Source organism: Salvelinus alpinus, chromosome 31, assembly GCF_045679555.1.
Source record: "Salvelinus alpinus chromosome 31, SLU_Salpinus.1, whole genome shotgun sequence".
Classification (NCBI taxonomy): Eukaryota; Metazoa; Chordata; class Actinopteri; order Salmoniformes; family Salmonidae; genus Salvelinus; species Salvelinus alpinus.
The window spans coordinates 41,661,289-41,685,565 of NC_092116.1; the positions used below are offsets into that span (position 1 = coordinate 41,661,289).

The 24,277-nt window shown below is 40.4% G+C and overlaps 1 protein-coding gene across 1 annotated transcript in view; it reads left to right on the forward strand.

Annotated features, from left to right (window-relative positions):
• LOC139561620 (disks large homolog 4-like) overlaps window positions 1-24,277 on the forward strand; it is a 178,719-nt gene that overhangs the window by 48,947 nt on the left and 105,495 nt on the right. The window contains exon 2 of the mRNA XM_071378840.1: window positions 9,982-10,107. Coding sequence (XP_071234941.1) covers window positions 9,982-10,107 — 126 coding nt within the window. The remainder of the gene's footprint in view (window positions 1-9,981; window positions 10,108-24,277) is intronic.

The window sequence follows — 24,277 nt, forward strand, 5'->3', positions numbered from 1 at the left end:
GTACTACTAGCTAAACTGTAACATTCTGTACTACTAACTAAACTGTAACATTCTGTACTACTAGCTAAACTGTAACATTCTGTACTACTAGCTAAACTGTAACATTCTGTACTACTAGCTAAACTGTAACATTCTGTACTACTAACTAAACTGTAACATTCTGTACTACTAGCTAAACTGTAACATTCTGTACTACTAGCTAAACTGTAACATTCTGTACTACTAGCTAAACTGTAACATTCTGTACTACTAACTAAACTGTAACATCAAGTACTACTAGCTAAACTGTAACATTCTGTACTACTAGCTAAACTGTAACATTCTGTACTACTAACTAAACTGTAACATTCTGTACTACTAGCTAAACTGTAACATTCTGTACTACTAACTAAACTGTAACATTCTGTACTACTAGCTAAACTGTAACATTCTGTACTACTAGCTAAACTGTAACATTCTGTACTACTAGCTAAACTGTAACATTCTGTACTACTAGCTAAACTGTAACATTCTGTACTACTAGTTAAACTGTAACATTCTGTACTACTAGCTAAACTGTAACATTCTGTACTACTAACTAAACTGTAACATTCTGTACTACTAGCTAAACTGTAACATTCTGTACTACTAGCTAAACTGTAACATTCTGTACTACTAACTAAACTGTAACATTCTGTACTACTAGCTAAACTGTAACATTCTGTACTACTAGCTAAACTGCAACATTCTGTACTACTAACTAAACTGTAACATTCTGTACTACTAGCTAAACTGTAACATTCTGTACTACTAGCTAAACTGTAACATTCTGTACTACTAACTAAACTGTAACATTCTGTACTACTAGCTAAACTGTAACATTCTGTACTACTGGCTAAACTGTAACATTCTGTACTACTATCTAAACTGTAACATTCTGTACTACTAACTAAACTGTAACATTCTGTACTACTAGCTAAACTGTAACATTCTGTACTACTAGCTAAACTGTAACATTCTGTACTACTAGCTAAACTGTAACATTCTGTACTACTAGCTAAACTGTAACATTCTGTACTACTAGCTAAACTGTAACATTCTGTACTACTAGCTAAACTGTAACATTCTGTACTACTAGCTAAACTGTAACATTCTGTACTACTAACTAAACTGTAACATTCTGTACTACTAGCTAAACTGTAACATTCTGTACTACTAGCTAAACTGTAACATTCTGTACTACTAGCTAAACTGTAACATTCTGTACTACTAACTAAACTGTAACATTCTGTACTACTAGCTAAACTGTAACATTCTGTACTACTAGCTAAACTGTAACATTCTGTACTACTAGCTAAACTGTAACATTCTGTACTACTAACTAAACTGTAACATCAAGTACTACTAGCTAAACTGTAACATTCTGTACTACTAGCTAAACTGTAACATTCTGTACTACTAGCTAAACTGTAACATTCTGTACTACTAGCTAAACTGTAACATTCTGTACTACTAGCTAAACTGTAACATTCTGTACTACTAGCTAAACTGTAACATCAAGTACTACTAACTAAACTGTAACATTCTGTACTACTAGCTAAACTGTAACATTCTGTACTACTGGCTAAACTGTAACATTCTGTACTACTAGCTAAACTGTAACATTCTGTACTACTAGCTAAACTGTAACATTCTGTACTACTAACTAAACTGTAACATTCTGTACTACTAGCTAAACTGTAACATTCTGTACTACTAGCTAAACTGTAACATTCTGTACTACTAGCTAAACTGTAACATTCTGTACTACTAACTAAACTGTAACATTCTGTACTACTAACTAAACTGTAACATTCTGTTCTACTAGCTAAACTGTAACATTCTGTACTACTAGCTAAACTGTAACATTCTTTACTACTAACTAAACTGTAACATTCTGTACTACTAGCTAAACTGTAACATTCTGTACTACTAGCTAAACTGTAACATTCTGTACTACTAACTAAACTGTAACATTCTGTACTACTAGCTAAACTGTAACATTCTGTACTACTAGCTAAACTGTAACATTCTGTACTACTAACTAAACTGTAACATTCTGTACTACTAGCTAAACTGTAACATTCTGTACTACTAGCTAAACTGTAACATTCTGTACTACTAACTAAACTGTAACATTCTGTACTACTAGCTAAACTGTAACATTCTGTACTACTAGCTAAACTGTAACATTCTGTACTACTAACTAAACTGTAACATTCTGTACTACTAGCTAAACTGTAACATTCTGTACTACTAACTAAACTGTAACATTCTGTACTACTAACTAAACTGTAACATTCTGTACTACTAGCTAAACTGTAACATTCTGTACTACTAGCTAAACTGTAACATTCTGTACTACTAGCTAAACTGTAACATTCTGTACTACTAACTAAACTGTAACATTCTGTACTACTAGCTAAACTGTAACATTCTGTACTACTAGCTAAACTGTAACATTCTGTACTACTAACTAAACTGTAACATTCTGTACTACTAGCTAAACTGTAACATTCTGTACTACTAGCTAAACTGTAACATTCTGTACTACTAGCTAAACTGTAACATTCTGTACTACTAGCTAAACTGTAACATTCTGTACTACTAGCTAAACTGTAACATTCTGTACTACTAGCTAAACTGTAACATTCTGTACTACTAACTAAACTGTAACATTCTGTACTACTAACTAAACTGTAACATTCTGTACTACTAACTAAACTGTAACATTCTGTACTAATAGCTAAACTGTAACATTCTGTACTACTAGCTAAACTGTAACATTCTGTACTACTAGCTAAACTGTAACATTCTGTACTACTAGCTAAACTGTAACATTCTGTACTACTAACTAAACTGTAACATTCTGTACTACTAGCTAAACTGTAACATTCTGTACTACTAGCTAAACTGTAACATTCTGTACTACTAACTAAACTGTAACATTCTGTACTACTAGCTAAACTGTAACATTCTGTACTACTAGCTAAACTGTAACATTCTGTACTACTAGCTAAACTGTAACATTCTGTACTACTAACTAAACTGTAACATTCTGTACTACTAGCTAAACTGTAACATTCTGTACTACTAACTAAACTGTAACATTCTGTACTACTAGCTCAACTGTAACATTCTGTACTACTAGCTAAACTGTAACATTCTGTACTACTAGCTAAACTGTAACATTCTGTACTACTAGCTAAACTGTAACATTCTGTACTACTAACTAAACTGTAACATTCTGTACTACTAGCTAAACTGTAACATTCTGTACTACTAGCTAAACTGTAACATTCTGTACTACTAACTAAACTGTAACATTCTGTACTACTAGCTAAACTGTAACATTCTGTACTACTAGCTAAACTGTAACATTCTGTACTACTAGCTAAACTGTAACATTCTGTACTACTAACTAAACTGTAACATTCTGTACTACTAGCTAAACTGTAACATTCTGTACTACTAGCTAAACTGTAACATTCTGTACTACTAGCTAAACTGTACCATTCTGTACTACTAACTAAACTGTAACATTCTGTACTACTAGCTAAACTGTAACATTCTGTACTACTAGCTAAACTGTAACATTCTGTACTACTAACTAAACTGTAACATTCTGTACTACTAGCTAAACATTAACATTCTGTACTACTGGCTAAACTGTAACATTCTGTACTACTGGCTAAACTGTAACATTCTGTACTACTAACTAAACTGTAACATTCTGTACTACTAGCTAAACTGTAACATTCTGTACTACTAGCTAAACTGTAACATTCTGTACTACTAGCTAAACTGTAACATTCTGTACTACTAGCTAAACTGTAACATTCTGTACTACTAGCTAAACTGTAACATTCTGTACTACTAACTAAACTGTAACATTCTGTACTACTAGCTAAACTGTAACATTCTGTACTACTAACTAAACTGTAACATTCTGTACTACTAGCTAAACTGTAACATTCTGTACTACTAGCTAAACTGTAACATTCTGTACTACTAGCTAAACTGTAACATTCTGTACTACTAGCTAAACTGTAACATTCTGTACTACTAGTTAAACTGTAACATTCTGTACTACTAGCTAAACTGTAACATTCTGTACTACTAACTAAACTGTAACATTCTGTACTACTAGCTAAACTGTAACATTCTGTACTACTAGCTAAACTGTAACATTCTGTACTACTAACTAAACTGTAACATTCTGTACTACTAGCTAAACTGTAACATTCTGTACTACTAGCTAAACTGCAACATTCTGTACTACTAACTAAACTGTAACATTCTGTACTACTAGCTAAACTGTAACATTCTGTACTACTAGCTAAACTGTAACATTCTGTACTACTAACTAAACTGTAACATTCTGTACTACTAGCTAAACTGTAACATTCTGTACTACTGGCTAAACTGTAACATTCTGTACTACTAGCTAAACTGTAACATTCTGTACTACTAACTAAACTGTAACATTCTGTACTACTAGCTAAACTGTAACATTCTGTACTACTAGCTAAACTGTAACATTCTGTACTACTAGCTAAACTGTAACATTCTGTACTACTAGCTAAACTGTAACATTCTGTACTACTAGCTAAACTGTAACATTCTGTACTACTAACTAAACTGTAACATTCTGTACTACTAGCTAAACTGTAACATTCTGTACTACTAACTAAACTGTAACATTCTGTACTACTAGCTAAACTGTAACATTCTGTACTACTAGCTAAACTGTAACATTCTGTACTACTAGCTAAACTGTAACATTCTGTACTACTAGCTAAACTGTAACATTCTGTACTACTAGTTAAACTGTAACATTCTGTACTACTAGCTAAACTGTAACATTCTGTACTACTAACTAAACTGTAACATTCTGTACTACTAGCTAAACTGTAACATTCTGTACTACTAGCTAAACTGTAACATTCTGTACTACTAACTAAACTGTAACATTCTGTACTACTAGCTAAACTGTAACATTCTGTACTACTAGCTAAACTGCAACATTCTGTACTACTAACTAAACTGTAACATTCTGTACTACTAGCTAAACTGCAACATTCTGTACTACTAGCTAAACTGTAACATTCTGTTCTACTAGCTAAACTGTAACATTCTGTTCTACTAACTAAACTGTAACATTCTGTACTACTAGCTAAACTGTAACATTCTGTACTACTAACTAAACTGTAACATTCTGTACTACTAACTAAACTGTAACATTCTGTACTATAGTTCTGTTCCTCAGTGTTCTGGGCCATTATGACAGTTGTACTGTAGTTCTGCTCCTCAGTGTTCTGGGCCATTATGACAGTTGTACTGTAGTTCTGTTCCTCAGTGTTCTGGGCCATTATGACAGTTGTACTGTAGTTCTGCTCCTCAGTTTTCTGGGCCATTATGACAGTTGTACTGTAGTTCTGTTCCTCAGTGTTCTGGGCCATTATGACAGTTCTACTGTAGTTCTGCTCCTCAGTGTTCTGGGCCATTATGACATCACATCATTATGTCTTCATCTCTCTCTATCCTCTCTCTGTCCTTCCTTCCCCTCATTCTCAATGAGTCTTTCTCCCCTTCTTTAACTCTCATTATATTGTTCTATCCACTCCAGTATCACGGTATCAGTCAGTGACCTACAGGGGTGAAGAACCCTTCACTTTGGGTCTAGATACCTACAGGGGTGAAGATACTTCACTTTGGGTCTAGATACCTACAGGGGTGAAGATACTTCACTTTGGGTCTAGATACCTACAGGGGTGAAGAACCCTTCACTTTGGGTCTAGATACCTACAGGGGTGAAGATACTTCACTTTGGGTCTAGATACCTACAGGGGTGAAGAACCCTTCACGTTGGGTCTAGATACCTACAGGGGTGAAGAACCCTTCACTTTGGGTCTAGATACATACAGGGGTGAAGATACTTCACTTTGGGTCTAGATACCTACAGGGGTGAAGAACCCTTCACTTTGGGTCTAGATACCTACAGGGGTGAAGAACCCTTCACTTTGGGTCTAGATACCTACAGAGGTGAAGAACCCTTCACTTTGGGTCTAGATACCTACAGGGGTGAAGATACTTCACTTTGGGTCTAGATACCTACAGGGGTGAAGATACTTCACTTTGGGTCTAGATACCTACAGGGGTGAAGATACTTCACTTTGGGTCTAGATACCTACAGGGGTGAAGATACTTCACTTTGGGTCTAGATACCTACAGGGGTGAAGATACTTCACTTTGGGTCTAGATACCTACAGGGGTGAAGAACCCTTCACTTTGGGTCTAGATACCTACAGGGGTGAAGATACTTCACTTTGGGTCTAGATACCTACAGGGGTGAAGATACTTCACTTTGGGTCTAAATACCTACAGGGGTGAAGAACCCTTCACTTTGGGTCTAGATACCTACAGGGGTGAATAACCCTTCACTTTGGGTCTAAATACCTACAGGGGTGAAGAAGCCTTCACTTTGGGTCTAGATACCTACAGGGGTGAATAACCCTTCACTTTGGGTCTAGATACCTACAGGGGTGAAGAACCCTTCACTTTGGGTCTAGATACCTACAGGGGTGAAGATACTTCACTTTGGGTCTAGATACCTACAGGGCTGAAGATACTTCACTTTGGGTCTAGATACCTACAGAGGTGAAGAACCCTTCACTTTGGGTCTAGATACCTACAGGGGTGAAGATACTTCACTTTGGGTCTAGATACCTACAGGGGTGAAGAACCCTTCACTTTGGGTCTAGATACCTACAGGGGTGAAGATACTTCACTTTGGGTCTAGATACCTACAGGGGTGAATAACCCTTCACTTTGGGTCTAGATACCTACAGGGGTGAAGATACTTCACTTTGGGTCTAGATACCTACAGGGGTTAAGAACCCTTCACTTTGGGTCGAGATACCTACAGGGGTGAAGATACTTCACTTTGGGTCGAGATACCTACAGAGGTGAAGAACCCTTCACTTTGGGTCGAGATACCTACAGGGGTGAAGAACCCTTCACTTTGGGTCTAGATACCTACAGGGGTGAAGATACTTCACATTGGGTCTAGATACCTACAGGGGTGAAGAACCCTTCACTTTGAGACTAGATACCTACAGGGGTGAAGATACTTCACTTTGGGTCTAGATACCTACAGGGGTGAAGAACCCTTCACTTTGGGTCTAGATACCTACAGGGGTGAAGAACCCTTCACTTTGGGTCTAGATACCTACAGGGGTGAAGAACCCTTCACTTTGGGTCTAGATACCTACAGGGGTGAAGATACTTCACTTTGGGTCGAGATACCTACAGAGGTGAAGAACCCTTCACTTTGGGTCGAGATACCTACAGGGGTGAAGAACCCTTCACTTTGGGTCTAGATACCTACAGGGGTGAAGATACTTCACATTGGGTCTAGATACCTACAGGGGTGAAGAACCCTTCACTTTGAGACTAGATACCTACAGGGGTGAAGATACTTCACTTTGGGTCTAGATACCTACAGGGGTGAAGAACCCTTCACTTTGGGTCTAGATACCTACAGGGGTGAAGAACCCTTCACTTTGGGTCTAGATACCTACAGGGGTGAAGAACCCTTCACTTTGGGTCTAGATACCTACAGGGGTGAAGAACCCTTCACTTTGGGTCTAGATACCTACAGGGGTGAAGAACCCTTCACTTTGGGTCTAGATACCTACAGGGGTGAAGATACTTCACATTGGGTCTAGATACCTACAGGGGTGAAGAACCCTTCACTTTGGGTCTAGATACCTACAGGGGTGAAGATACTTCACTTTGGGTCTAGATACCTACAGGGGTGAAGAACCCTTCACTTTGGGTCTAGATACCTACAGGGGTGAAGATACTTCACTTTGGGTCTAGATACCTACAGGGGTGACGAACCCTTCACTTTGGGTCTAGATACCTACAGGGGTGAAGAACCCTTCACTTTGGGTCTAGATACCTACAGGGGTGAAGATACTTCACTTTGGGTCTAGATACCTACAGGGGTGAAGAACCCTTCACTTTGGGTCTAGATACCTACAGGGGTGAAGATACTTCACTTTGGGTCTAGATACCTACAGGGGTGAAGAACCCTTCACTTTGGGTCTAGATACCTACAGGGGTGAAGATACTTCACTTTGGGTCTAGATACCTACAGGGGTGAAGAACCCTTCACTTTGGGTCTAGATACCTACAGGGGTGAAGAACCCTTCACTTTGGGTCTAGATACCTACAGGGGTGAAGAACCCTTCACTTTGGGTCTAGATACCTACAGGGGTGAAGAACCCTTCACTTTGGGTCTAGATACCTACAGGGGTGAAGAACCCTTCACTTTGGGTCTAGATACCTACAGGGGTGAAGATACTTCACATTGGGTCTAGATACCTACAGGGGTGAAGAACCCTTCACTTTGGGTCTAGATACCTACAGGGGTGAAGATACTTCACTTTGGGTCTAGATACCTACAGGGGTGAAGAACCCTTCACTTTGGGTCTAGATACCTACAGGGGTGAAGATACTTCACTTTGGGTCTAGATACCTACAGGGGTGAAGAACCCTTCACTTTGGGTCTAGATACCTACAGGGGTGAAGAACCCTTCACTTTGGGTCTAGATACCTACAGGGGTGAAGATACTTCACTTTGGGTCTAGATACCTACAGGGGTGAAGAACCCTTCACTTTGGGTCTAGATACCTACAGGGGTGAAGAACCCTTCACTTTGGGTCTAGATACCTACAGGGGTGAAGAACCCTTCACTTTGGGTCTAGATACCTACAGGGGTGAAGAACCCTTCACTTTGGGTCTAGATACCTACAGGGGTGAAGAACCCTTCACTTTGGGTCTAGATACCTACAGGGGTGAAGAACCCTTCACTTTGGGTCTAGATACCTACAGGGGTGAAGAACCCTTCACGTTGGGTCTAGATACCTACAGGGGTGAAGAACCCTTCACTTTGGGTCTAGATACCTACAGGGGTGAAGAACCCTTCACTTTGGGTCTAGATACCTACAGGGGTGAAGAACCCTTCACTTTGGGTCTAGATACCTACAGGGGTGAAGAACCCTTCACTTTGGGTCTAGATACCTACAGGGGTGAAGAACCCTTCACTTTGGGTCTAGATACCTACAGGGGTGAAGATACTTCACATTGGGTCTAGATACCTACAGGGGTGAAGAACCCTTCACTTTGGGTCTAGATACCTACAGGGGTGAAGATACTTCACTTTGGGTCTAGATACCTACAGGGGTGAAGAACCCTTCACTTTGGGTCTAGATACCTACAGGGGTGAAGATACTTCACTTTGGGTCTAGATACCTACAGGGGTGAAGAACCCTTCACTTTGGGTCTAGATACCTACAGGGGTGAAGAACCCTTCACTTTGGGTCTAGATACCTACAGGGGTGAAGATACTTCACTTTGGGTCTAGATACCTACAGGGGTGAAGAACCCTTCACTTTGGGTCTAGATACCTACAGGGGTGAAGAACCCTTCACTTTGGGTCTAGATACCTACAGGGGTGAAGAACCCTTCACTTTGGGTCTAGATACCTACAAGAAAAATGGCAAAGCTTTCTCTCTCTCTGCCCTCTCTCATCCCCTCTCTTTTACCTTCTCTCTCTCTCTTTCTCCTTCTCTCTCTCTCTTTCTCTCGCTCTCTCTCTCTCTCTCTCCTCTCTCTCATCTCCCTCTATTCTCTATTCTCGCTCTCTCTCTCTCTCTCTCTCTCTCTCGCTCTCTCTCTCTCTCTATCTACATTTACATTTACATTTAAGTCATTTAGCAGACGCTCTTATCCAGAGCGACTTACAAATTGGAACGTTCATACATATTCATCCTGGTCCCCCCGTGGGGAATGAACCCACAACCCTGGCGTTGCAAGCGCCATGCTCTACCAACTGAGCCACACGGGACCATCGTGTGGCTCTCATCGCCCTCTCTTCTCTATCTCTCTCCGTAGAAGTATCGTTACCAGGATGAGGAGACTCCGTCTCTGGACCACAGCCCTGCCCACATGACCTCTAGACGCAGCGGAGAGTTCAACCAATCACAGCTGGACGGATACACACACCTTGCACCCATCACGGTACACACACACACACACACACACACACACACACACACACACACACACACACACACACACACACACACACACACACACACACACACACACACACACACACACACACACACACACACACCCTGATGTGTTATAACAGTGAGTTAGCGCCCCAGTGTGTTGGTAAACATTAACTACGGCTGTGTGTGTCTCTGTCATGATAGTAGGAACCATGGACAGCCACCAGACAAACAGACCTATATGTGTATGAGAATAAGGATGGGGGAGGAGGTTGGCTGTGTGTGTATTACCCTGAGGTAGTAAGCACCTCCATCTGCCGAGATAGAGAGAGAGAGAGGTAGAGAGAGAGGGTAGAGAGAGAGGGTAGAGAGAGAGAGAGAGAGAGGTAGAGAGAGAGGGAGAGGGTAGAGAGAGAGGGTAGAGAGAGAGGGTAGAGAGAGAGGGTAGAGAGACAGGGTAGAGAGAGAGGTAGAGAGAGAGAGAGAGAGAGAGAGAGCGAGAGAGAGAGAGAGAGCGAGAGAGAGAGAGAGAGAGAGAGAGAGAGAGAGAGAGAGAGAGAGAGAGAGAGAGAGAGAGAGAGAGAGAGAGAGAGAGAGAGAGAGAGAGGTAGAGAGAGGTAGAGGTTGAGATAGAGAAGAATCTCCTGTGTCTCTTCTAGGAATCTCATGTGTTAATGAATACAGATACACACATAGATACAGATACACACAAACACGAATTCATCTTTTAGCTGAACTATTACCATAGCAACCATGAGGATGTTGGTGACCAGGCAACAGTCCTACCCAGTGATGGGTTTCTGGGAGAGAAGGAAAGAGGGAGGAAAAGAAGAGAGAGAAGAGGTGAATGATGAGGAGAAACAAAATGGTGACATGTAAAGATGAAGTGACTGCTTCCCACTGTGTGTGTGTGTGTGTGTGTGTGTGTGTGTGTGTGTGTGTGTGTGTGTGTGTGTGTGTGTGTGTGTGTGTGTGTGTGTGTGTGTGTGTGTGTGTGTGTGTGTGTGTGTGTGTGTGTGTGTGTGTGTGTGTGTGTGTGTGTGTGTGTGTGTGTGTGCAATACGTGTGTGTGTGTGTGTGTGCAATACGTGTGTGTGCAATGTGTCTGTGTGTGTGTGTGTGTGTGTGCAATACGTGTGTGTGCAATGTGTCTGTGTGTGTGTGTGTGTGCCCAGCAAACCAAAATTGGTTCTGTGAAAGTTACAAGAACATTCGTTAATATTTGCATAAAACAAAAACCGTTCAGTCGTGGTGACAACAGACATTTAATCTGTTCTTTAAAGGTTCCCAGAACGTCTCATTAGGTTGTGGGAACAGTCTGGTGAGAACGATTATGGGTACATCACAAACTACGTCCCACCTACTGTCCAGGCGTTCCTGAGGGCAAAACCACCAACGCGTCCCAGAACACTGTCGCAAGGTTCCAGAACGTCCGGGCCCGGCCAGGCTTGGGGCCCCTTCTCCGTAGCTGCTGCCTAGGGCAACTCCCGTTGTGGCAGTTTTATGTTTCCGAGTTTTGTCATGTTGTATATTATACGTGTTGGATGTATGCAGGTCTCATCTTTAGGTTAAAAATATATATACGTATAAATTTATATATTTAAAAAAATGTAATTCGGTTGTCGGAACACTGTGGCTACATTCATATGTTGAAGAATCTGTTGTGAATATTTGTAACGTTTTCAAAATGATATAATTGCCTTAATTTTGCTGGACCTCAAGAAGAGGACAGGGAAAAGAGGATACCTAGTCAGTTATACAACTGAATGTATTCAGAGAGTACCTAGTCAGTTATACAACTGAATGCCTTCAGAGAGTACCTAGTCAGTTGTACAACTGAATACAGTCAGAGAGTACCTAGTCAGTTATACAACTGAATGCCTTCAGAGTACCTAGTCAGTTGTACAACTGAATGCCTTCAGAGAGTACCTAGTCAGTTGTACAACTGAATACAGTCAGAGAGTACCTAGTCAGTTGTACAACTGAATGCCTTCAGAGAGTACCTAGTCAGTTATACAACTGAATGCCTTCAGAGAGTACCTAGTCAGTTATACAACTGAATGCAGTCAGAGAGTACCTAGTCAGTTGTACAACTGAATGCCTTCAGAGAGTACCTAGTCAGTTATACAACTGAATGCCTTCAGAGAGTACCTAGTCAGTTGTACAACTGAATGCCTTCAGAGAGTACCTAGTCAGTTATACAACTGAATGCAGTCAGAGAGTACCTAGTCAGTTATACAACTGAATGCCTTCAGAGAGTACCTAGTCAGTTATACAACTGAATGTATTCAGAGAGTACCTAGTCAGTTATACAACTGAATGCCTTCAGAGAGTACCTAGTCAGTTATACAACTGAATGCCTTCAGAGAGTACCTAGTCAGTTATACAACTGAATGCCTTCAGAGAGTACCTAGTCAGTTATACAACTGAATGCCTTCAGAGAGTACCTAGTCAGTTATACAACTGAATGCCTTCAGAGAGTACCTAGTCAGTTGTACAACTGAATGCCTTCAGAGAGTACCTAGTCAGTTATACAACTGAATGCCTTCAGAGAGTACCTAGTCAGTTATACAACTGAATGCCTTCAGAGAGTACCTAGTCAGTTATACAACTGAATGCCTTCAGAGAGTACCTAGTCAGTTATACAACTGAATGCCTTCAGAGAGTACCTAGTCAGTTATACAACTGAATGCAGTCAGAGAGTACCTAGTCAGTTGTACAACTGAATGCCTTCAGACAGTACCTAGTCAGTTATACAACTGAATGCCTTCAGAGAGTACCTAGTCAGTTGTACAACTGAATGCCTTCAGAGAGTACCTAGTCAGTTATACAACTGAATGCCTTCATAGAGTACCTAGTCAGTTGTACAACTGAATGCCTTCAGAGAGTACCTAGTCAGTTATACAACTGAATGCCTTCAGAGAGTACCTAGTCAGTTGTACAACTGAATGCCTTCAGAGAGTACCTAGTCAGTTGTACAACTGAATGCCTTCAGAGAGTACCTAGTCAGTTGTACAACTGAATGCCTTCAGAGAGTACCTAGTCAGTTGTACAACTGAATGCCTTCAGAGAGTACCTAGTCAGTTATACAACTGAATGCAGTCAGAGAGTACCTAGTCAGTTATACAACTGAATGCCTTCAGAGAGTACCTAGTCAGTTGTACAACTGAATGTATTCAGAGAGTACCTAGTCAGTTATACAACTGAATGTATTCAGAGAGTACCTAGTCAGTTGTACAACTGAATGCCTTCAGAGAGTACCTAGTCAGTTGTACAACTGAATGCAGTCAGAGAGTACCTAGTCAGTTATACAACTGAATGCCTTCAGAGAGTACCTAGTCAGTTATACAACTGAATGCCTTCAGAGAGTACCTAGTCAGTTATACAACTGAATGCCTTCAGAGAGTACCTAGTCAGTTATACAACTGCATGCCTTCAGAGAGTACCTAGTCAGTTATACAACTGAATGCCTTCAGAGAGTACCTAGTCAGTTGTACAACTGAATGTATTCAGAGAGTACCTAGTCAGTTATACAACTGAATGCCTACAGAGTACCTAGTCAGTTGTACAACTGAATGCCTTCAGAGAGTACCTAGTCAGTTATACAACTGAATGCCTTCAGAGAGTACCTAGTCAGTTGTACAACTGAATGCCTTCAGAGAGTACCTATTCAGTTGTACAACTGAATGCCTTCAGAGAGTACCTAGTCAGTTGTACAACTGAATGCCTTCAGAGAGTACCTAGTCAGTTATACAACTGAATGCCTTCAGAGAGTACCTAGTCAGTTGTACAACTGAATGCCTTCAGAGAGTACCTAGTCAGTTGTACAACTGAATGCCTTCAGAGAGTACCTAGTCAGTTGTACAACTGCATGCAGTCAGAGAGTACCTAGTCAGTTATACAACTGAATGCCTTCAGAGAGTACCTAGTCAGTTATACAACTGAATGCCTTCAGAGAGTACCTAGTCAGTTATACAACTGAATGTATTCAGAGAGTACCTAGTCAGTTGTACAACTGAATGTATTCAGAGTACTTAGTCAGTTATACAACTGAATGTATTCAGAGTACTTAGTCAGTTATACAACTGAATGCCTTCAGAGAGTATCTAGTCAGTTATACAACTGAATGCCTTCAGAGAGTACCTAGTCAGTTATACAACTGAATGCCTTCAGAGAGTACCTAGTCAGTTATACAACTGAATGCCTTCAGAGAGTACCTAGTCAGTTATACAACTGAATGCCTTCAGAGAGTACCTAGTCAGTTGTACAACTGAATGCCTTCAGAGAGTACCTAGTCAGTTATACAACTGAATGCAGTCAGAGAGTACCTAGTCAGTTATACAACTGAATGCCTTCAGAGAGTACCTAGTCAGTTATACAACTGAATGCCTTCAGAGAGTACCTAGTCAGTTGTACAACTGAATGCCTTCAGAGAGTACCTAGTCAGTTATACAACTGAATGCAGTCAGAGAGTACCTAGTCAGTTATACAACTGAATGCCTTCAGAGAGTACCTAGTCAGTTATACAACTGAATGTATTCAGAGAGTACCTAGTCAGTTATACAACTGAATGCCTTCAGAGAGTACCTAGTCAGTTATACAACTGAATGCCTTCAGAGAGTACCTAGTCAGTTATACAACTGAATGCCTTCAGAGAGTACCTAGTCAGTTATACAACTGAATGCCTTCAGAGAGTACCTAGTCAGTTATACAACTGAATGCCTTCAGAGAGTACCTAGTCAGTTGTACAACTGAATGCCTTCAGAGAGTACCTAGTCAGTTATACAACTGAATGCCTTCAGAGAGTACCTAGTCAGTTATACAACTGAATGCCTTCAGAGAGTACCTAGTCAGTTATACAACTGAATGCCTTCAGAGAGTACCTAGTCAGTTATACAACTGAATGCCTTCAGAGAGTACCTAGTCAGTTATACAACTGAATGCAGTCAGAGAGTACCTAGTCAGTTGTACAACTGAATGCCTTCAGAGAGTACCTAGTCAGTTATACAACTGAATGCCTTCAGAGAGTACCTAGTCAGTTGTACAACTGAATGCCTTCAGAGAGTACCTAGTCAGTTATACAACTGAATGCCTTCATAGAGTACCTAGTCAGTTGTACAACTGAATGCCTTCAGAGAGTACCTAGTCAGTTATACAACTGAATGCCTTCAGAGAGTACCTAGTCAGTTGTACAACTGAATGCCTTCAGAGAGTACCTAGTCAGTTGTACAACTGAATGCCTTCAGAGAGTACCTAGTCAGTTGTACAACTGAATGCCTTCAGAGAGTACCTAGTCAGTTGTACAACTGAATGCCTTCAGAGAGTACCTAGTCAGTTATACAACTGAATGCAGTCAGAGAGTACCTAGTCAGTTATACAACTGAATGCCTTCAGAGAGTACCTAGTCAGTTGTACAACTGAATGTATTCAGAGAGTACCTAGTCAGTTATACAACTGAATGTATTCAGAGAGTACCTAGTCAGTTGTACAACTGAATGCCTTCAGAGAGTACCTAGTCAGTTGTACAACTGAATGCAGTCAGAGAGTACCTAGTCAGTTATACAACTGAATGCCTTCAGAGAGTACCTAGTCAGTTATACAACTGAATGCCTTCAGAGAGTACCTAGTCAGTTATACAACTGAATGCCTTCAGAGAGTACCTAGTCAGTTATACAACTGCATGCCTTCAGAGAGTACCTAGTCAGTTATACAACTGAATGCCTTCAGAGAGTACCTAGTCAGTTGTACAACTGAATGTATTCAGAGAGTACCTAGTCAGTTATACAACTGAATGCCTACAGAGTACCTAGTCAGTTGTACAACTGAATGCCTTCAGAGAGTACCTAGTCAGTTATACAACTGAATGCCTTCAGAGAGTACCTAGTCAGTTGTACAACTGAATGCCTTCAGAGAGTACCTATTCAGTTGTACAACTGAATGCCTTCAGAGAGTACCTAGTCAGTTGTACAACTGAATGCCTTCAGAGAGTACCTAGTCAGTTATACAACTGAATGCCTTCAGAGAGTACCTAGTCAGTTGTACAACTGAATGCCTTCAGAGAGTACCTAGTCAGTTGTACAACTGAATGCCTTCAGAGAGTACCTAGTCAGTTGTACAACTGCATGCAGTCAGAGAGTACCTAGTCAGTTATACAACTGAATGCCTTCAGAGAGTACCTAGTCAGTTATACAACTGAATGCCTTCAGAGAGTACCTAGTCAGTTATACAACTGAATGTATTCAGAGAGTACCTAGTCAGTTGTACAACTGAATGTATTCAGAGTACTTAGTCAGTTATACAACTGAATGTATTCAGAGTACTTAGTCAGTTATACAACTGAATGCCTTCAGAGAGTATCTAGTCAGTTATACAACTGAATGCCTTCAGAGAGTACCTAGTCAGTTATACAACTGAATGCCTTCAGAGAGTACCTAGTCAGTTATACAACTGAATGCCTTCAGAGAGTACCTAGTCAGTTATACAACTGAATGCCTTCAGAGAGTACCTAGTCAGTTGTACAACTGAATGCCTTCAGAGAGTACCTAGTCAGTTATACAACTGAATGCAGTCAGAGAGTACCTAGTCAGTTATACAACTGAATGCCTTCAGAGAGTACCTAGTCAGTTATACAACTGAATGCCTTCAGAGAGTACCTAGTCAGTTGTACAACTGAATGCCTTCAGAGAGTACCTAGTCAGTTATACAACTGAATGCAGTCAGAGAGTACCTAGTCAGTTATACAACTGAATGCCTTCAGAGAGTACCTAGTCAGTTATACAACTGAATGTATTCAGAGAGTACCTAGTCAGTTATACAACTGAATGCCTTCAGAGAGTACCTAGTCAGTTATACAACTGAATGCCTTCAGAGAGTACCTAGTCAGTTATACAACTGAATGCCTTCAGAGAGTACCTAGTCAGTTATACAACTGAATGCCTTCAGAGAGTACCTAGTCAGTTATACAACTGAATGCCTTCAGAGAGTACCTAGTCAGTTGTACAACTGAATGCCTTCAGAGAGTACCTAGTCAGTTATACAACTGAATGCCTTCAGAGAGTACCTAGTCAGTTATACAACTGAATGCCTTCAGAGAGTACCTAGTCAGTTATACAACTGAATGCCTTCAGAGAGTACCTAGTCAGTTATACAACTGAATGCCTTCAGAGAGTACCTAGTCAGTTATACAACTGAATGCAGTCAGAGAGTACCTAGTCAGTTGTACAACTGAATGCCTTCAGAGAGTACCTAGTCAGTTATACAACTGAATGCCTTCAGAGAGTACCTAGTCAGTTGTACAACTGAATGCCTTCAGAGAGTACCTAGTCAGTTATACAACTGAATGCCTTCATAGAGTACCTAGTCAGTTGTACAACTGAATGCCTTCAGAGAGTACCTAGTCAGTTATACAACTGAATGCCTTCAGAGAGTACCTAGTCAGTTGTACAACTGAATGCCTTCAGAGAGTACCTAGTCAGTTGTACAACTGAATGCCTTCAGAGAGTACCTAGTCAGTTGTACAACTGAATGCCTTCAGAGAGTACCTAGTCAGTTGTACAACTGAATGCCTTCAGAGAGTACCTAGTCAGTTATACAACTGAATGCAGTCAGAGAGTACCTAGTCAGTTATACAACTGAATGCCTACAGAGTACCTAGTCAGTTGTACAACTGCATGCCTTCAGAGAGTACCTAGTCAGTTATACAACTGAATGCCTTCAGAGAGTACCTAGTCAGTTGTACAACTGAATGTATTCAGAGAGTACCTAGTCAGTTATACAACTGAATGCCTACAGAGTACCTAGTCAGTTGTACAACTGAATGCCTTCAGAGAGTACCTAGTCAGTTATACAACTGAATGCCTTCAGAGAGTACCTAGTCAGTTGTACAACTGAATGCCTTCAGAGAGTACCTATTCAGTTGTACAACTGAATGCCTTCAGAGAGTACCTAGTCAGTTGTACAACTGAATGCCTTCAGAGAGTACCTAGTCAGTTATACAACTGAATGCCTTCAGAGAGTACCTAGTCAGTTGTACAACTGAATGCCTTCAGAGAGTACCTAGTCAGTTGTACAACTGAATGCCTTCAGAGAGTACCTAGTCAGTTGTACAACTGCATGCAGTCAGAGAGTACCTAGTCAGTTATACAACTGAATGCCTTCAGAGAGTACCTAGTCAGTTATACAACTGAATGCCTTCAGAGAGTACCTAGTCAGTTATACAACTGAATGTATTCAGAGAGTACCTAGTCAGTTGTACAACTGAATGTATTCAGAGTACTTAGTCAGTTATACAACTGAATGTATTCAGAGTACTTAGTCAGTTATACAACTGAATGCCTTCAGAGAGTATCTAGTCAGTTATACAACTGAATGCCTTCAGAGAGTACCTAGTCAGTTATACAACTGAATGCCTTCAGAGAGTACCTAGTCAGTTATACAACTGAATGCCTTCAGAGAGTACCTAGTCAGTTATACAACTGAATGCCTTCAGAGAGTACCTAGTCAGTTGTACAACTGAATGCCTTCAGAGAGTACCTAGTCAGTTATACAACTGAATGCAGTCAGAGAGTACCTAGTCAGTTATACAACTGAATGCCTTCAGAGAGTACCTAGTCAGTTATACAACTGAATGCCTTCAGAGAGTACCTAGTCAGTTGTACAACTGAATGCCTTCAGAGAGTACCTAGTCAGTTATACAACTGAATGCAGTCAGAGAGTACCTAGTCAGTTATACAACTGAATGCCTTCAGAGAGTACCTAGTCAGTTATACAACTGAATGTATTCAGAGAGTACCTAGTCAGTTATACAACTGAATGCCTTCAGAGAGTACCTAGTCAGTTATACAACGGAATGCCTTCAGAGAGTACCTAGTCAGTTATACAACTGAATGCCTTCAGAGAGTACCTAGTCAGTTATACAACTGAATGCCTTCAGAGAGTACCTAGTCAGTTATACAACTGAATGCCTTCAGAGAGTACCTAGTCAGTTGTACAACTGAATGCCTTCAGAGAGTACCTAGTCAGTTATACAACTGAATGCCTTCAGAGAGTACCTAGTCAGTTATACAACTGAATGCCTTCAGAGAGTACCTAGTCAGTTATACAACTGAATGCCTTCAGAGAGTACCTAGTCAGTTATACAACTGAATGCCTTCAGAGAGTACCTAGTCAGTTATACAACTGAATGCAGTCAGAGAGTACCTAGTCAGTTGTACAACTGAATGCCTTCAGAGAGTACCTAGTCAGTTATACAACTGAATGCCTTCAGAGAGTACCTAGTCAGTTGTACAACTGAATGCCTTCAGAGAGTACCTAGTCAGTTATACAACTGAATGCCTTCATAGAGTACCTAGTCAGTTGTACAACTGAATGCCTTCAGAGAGTACCTAGTCAGTTATACAACTGAATGCCTTCAGAGAGTACCTAGTCAGTTGTACAACTGAATGCCTTCAGAGAGTACCTAGTCAGTTGTACAACTGAATGCCTTCAGAGAGTACCTAGTCAGTTGTACAACTGAATGCCTTCAGAGAGTACCTAGTCAGTTGTACAACTGAATGCCTTCAGAGAGTACCTAGTCAGTTATACAACTGAATGCAGTCAGAGAGTACCTAGTCAGTTATACAACTGAATGCCTTCAGAGAGTACCTAGTCAGTTGTACAACTGAATGTATTCAGAGAGTACCTAGTCAGTTATACAACTGAATGTATTCAGAGAGTACCTAGTCAGTTGTACAACTGAATGCCTTCAGAGAGTACCTAGTCAGTTGTACAACTGAATGCAGTCAGAGAGTACCTAGTCAGTTATACAACTGAATGCCTTCAGAGAGTACCTAGTCAGTTATACAACTGAATGCCTTCAGAGAGTACCTAGTCAGTTATACAACTGAATGCCTTCAGAGAGTACCTAGTCAGTTATACAACTGCATGCCTTCAGAGAGTACCTAGTCAGTTATACAACTGAATGCCTTCAGAGAGTACCTAGTCAGTTGTACAACTGAATGTATTCAGAGAGTACCTAGTCAGTTATACAACTGAATGCCTACAGAGTACCTAGTCAGTTGTACAACTGAATGCCTTCAGAGAGTACCTAGTCAGTTATACAACTGAAAGCCTTCAGAGAGTACCTAGTCAGTTGTACAACTGAATGCCTTCAGAGAGTACCTATTCAGTTGTACAACTGAATGCCTTCAGAGAGTACCTAGTCAGTTGTGCAACTGAATGCCTTCAGAGAGTACCTAGTCAGTTGTACAACTAAATGCCTTCAGAGAGTACCTAGTCAGTTATACAACTGCATGCCTTCAGAGAGTACCTAGTCAGTTATACAACTGAATGCCTTCAGAGAGTACCTAGTCAGTTGTACAACTGAATGTATTCAGAGAGTACCTAGTCAGTTATACAACTGAATGCCTACAGAGTACCTAGTCAGTTGTACAACTGAATGCCTTCAGAGAGTACCTAGTCAGTTATACAACTGAATGCCTTCAGAGAGTACCTAGTCAGTTGTACAACTGAATGCCTTCAGAGAGTACCTATTCAGTTGTACAACTGAATGCCTTCAGAGAGTACCTAGTCAGTTGTACAACTAAATGCCTTCAGAGAGTACCTAGTCAGTTATACAACTGAATGCCTTCAGAGAGTACCTAGTCAGTTGTACAACTGAATGCCTTCAGAGAGTACCTAGTCAGTTGTACAACTGAATGCCTTCAGAGAGTACCTAGTCAGTTGTACAACTGCATGCAGTCAGAGAGTACCTAGTCAGTTATACAACTGAATGCCTTCAGAGAGTACCTAGTCAGTTATACAACTGAATGCCTTCAGAGAGTACCTAGTCAGTTATACAACTGAATGTATTCAGAGAGTACCTAGTCAGTTGTACAACTGAATGTATTCAGAGTACTTAGTCAGTTATACAACTGAATGTATTCAGAGTACTTAGTCAGTTATACAACTGAATGCCTTCAGAGAGTATCTAGTCAGTTATACAACTGAATGCCTTCAGAGAGTACCTAGTCAGTTATACAACTGAATGTATTCAGAGTACTTAGTCAGTTATACAACTGAATGCCTTCAGAGAGTATCTAGTCAGTTATACAACTGAATGCCTTCAGAGAGTACCTGGTCAGTTGTACAACTGAATGCCTTCAGAGAGTACCTAGTCAGTTATACAACTGAATGCCTTCAGAGAGTACCTAGTCAGTTATACAACTGAATACCTTCAGAGAGTACCTGGTCAGTTGTACAACTGAATGCCTTCAGAGAGTACCTAGTCAGTTGTACAACTGAATGCCTTCAGAGAGTACCTAGTCAGTTATACAACTGAATGCCTTCAGAGAGTACCTAGTCAGTTATACAACTGAATGCCTTCAGAGAGTACCTAGTCAGTTATACAACTGAGATCCGTAATGAATACAAATACAATTTACAATAAATACTGTAGGTTCCCCAAACACAAAAATGTTCTTGAAATGTTCTCAGGACCTCCAAGACAAGGTTAAATGTTTATTATTTACATTTAACATTTAAGTCATTTAGCAGACGCTCTTATCCAGAGCGACTTACAAGTTGGTGCATTCACCTTATGATGTCCAGTGGAACAACCACTTTACAATAGTGCATCTAACTCTAAGGGGGGGGGGGGGGGGGTTAGAAGGATTACTGTATCCTATCCTAGGTATTCCTTAAAGAGGTGGTGTTTCAGGTGTCTCCGGAAGGTGGTGATTGATTCCGCTGACCTGGCGTCGTGAGGGAGTTTGTTCCACCATTGGGGTGCCATTATGTGAACATCAATGGAATATTTTGTTAAACCTAAACTGAACGTCGTAAAAACGTACTTATTTCATTCTTACATTATTAAGAGAATGTCATGTGGAACCTAACTTAAATATTGTCCCCATAACCTAATAACAAGTTCTGGGAACCTTTTAAAGAACCACATTTGGTTTGCTGGGAAGACATTAATGGTACATTGTGTTATTACCTGGAAACGTAATGAGAACGTTTGTGGAATGTTCTGAGGACACAGATGATGCATAACATTGTGGTGAACGTTCGGGAAACATTCGAAGGGTATTTCATTTGAAACATTTTTGATAAATAAATAGATTTTGTTATCAAAACATTCCCCCTAAATAGAACGTAATAGGAACCTTAGCTAACGTTCTGGAAATGTTCCAGGTTTGCTGGGTGTGTTGTAGTGAACTAGAGTAATTATTTTGTGAAAATTCAATTAAAGCTGCAATGTATTCCCCAAGGCTGTCTCTCTATATATATATATATATCACTGTCTCTCTCTCTCTCTCTTTGTCTCTCTCTTTCTCTCTCTCTCTCTCTCTCTCTCTCTCTGTTTCTCTCTCTCTCTCTCTCTCTCTCTGTCTCTCTCTCTCTGTTTCTCTCTCTCTCTGTTTCTCTCTCTCTCTCTCTCTCTACTGTATAAGCTGAGTGCTGTAGTGTGTCATGTGGTACTGAGTGTGTTAGTACAGAGATTACCACTGAGTGTGTTAGTAAAGAGGTTAACACTGAGTGTGTTAGTAAAGAGGTTAACACTGAGTGTGTTAGTAAAGAGGTTAACACTGAGTGTGTTAGTAAAGAGGTTAACACTGAGTGTGTTAGTAAAGAGGTTAACACTGAGTGTGTTAGTAAAGAGATTAACACTGGGTGTGTTAGTAAAGAGATTAACACTGAGTGTGTTAGTAGAGAGGTTAACACGGAGTGTGTTAGTACAGAGGTTAACACTGAGTGTGTTAGTAAAGAGGTTAACACTGAGTGTGTTAGTAAAGAGGTTAACACTGAGTGTGTTAGTACAGGGATTAACACTGAGTGTGTTAGTAAAGAGGTTAACACTGAGTGTGTTAGTACAGAGGTTAGCACTGAGTGTGTTAGTAAAGAGGTTAACACTGAGTGTGTTAGTAAAGAGGTTAACACTGAGTGTGTTAGTAAAGAGATTAACACTGAGTGTGTTAGTAAAGAGGTTAACACTGAGTGTGTTAGTACAGAGGTTGGTAGAGAGGTTAACACTGAGTGTGTTAGTAAAGAGGTTAACACTGAGTGTGTTAGCACAGAGGTTAACACTGAGTGTGTTAGTAAAGAGGTTAACACTGAGTGTGTTAGCACAGAGGTTAACACTGAGTGTGTTAGTAAAGAGGTTAACACTGAGAGTGTTAGTGCAGAGGTTGGTAGAGAGGTTAACACTGAGTGTGTTAGTACAGAGGTTAACACTGAGTGTGTTAGTAAAGAGGTTAACACTGAGTGTGTTAGTAAAGAGGTTAACACTGAGTGTGTTAGTGCAGAGGTTGGTAGAGAGGTTAACACTGCGTGTGTTAGTACAGAGGTTAACACTGAGTGTGTTAGTAAAGAGGTTAACACTGAGTGTGTTAGTAAAGAGGTTAACACTGAGTGTGTTAGTAAAGAGGTTAACACTGAGTGTGTTAGTAAAGAGATTAACACTGAGTGTGTTAGTGCAGAGATTAACACTGAGTGTGTTAGTAAAGAGGTTAACACTGAGTGTGTTAGTGCAGAGGTTGGTAGAGAGGTTAACACTGAGTGTGTTAGTACAGAGGTTAACACTGAGTGTGTTAGTAAAGAGGTTAACACTGAGTGTGTTAGTAAAGAGGTTAACACTGAGTGTGTTAGTAAAGAGATTAACACTGAGTGTGTTAGTAAAGAGATTAACACTGAGTGTGTTAGTAAAGAGATTAACACTGAGTGTGTTAGTAAAGAGGTTAACACTGAGTGTGTTAGTACAGAGGTTAACACTGAGTGTGTTAGTACAGAGGTTGGTAGAGAGGTTAACACTGAGTGTGCTAGTACAGGGGTTAACACTGAGTGTGTTAGTAAAGAGGTTAACACTGAGTGTGTTAGTAAAGAGGTTGGTAGAGAGGTTAACACTGAGTGTGTTAGTAAAGAGGTTAACACTGAGTGTGTTAGTAAAGAGGTTAACACTGAGTGTGTTAGTAAAGAGGTTGGTAGAGAGGTTAACACTGAGTGTGTTAGTACAGGGGTTAACACTGAGTGTGTTAGTAAAGAGGTTAACACTGAGTGTGTTAGTAAAGAGGTTAACACTGAGTGTGTTAGTACAGAGGTTGGTACAGGGGTTAACACTGAGTGTGTTAGTACAGGGGTTAACACTGAGTGTGTTAGTAAAGAGGTTAACACTGAGTGTGTTAGTAAAGAGGTTAACA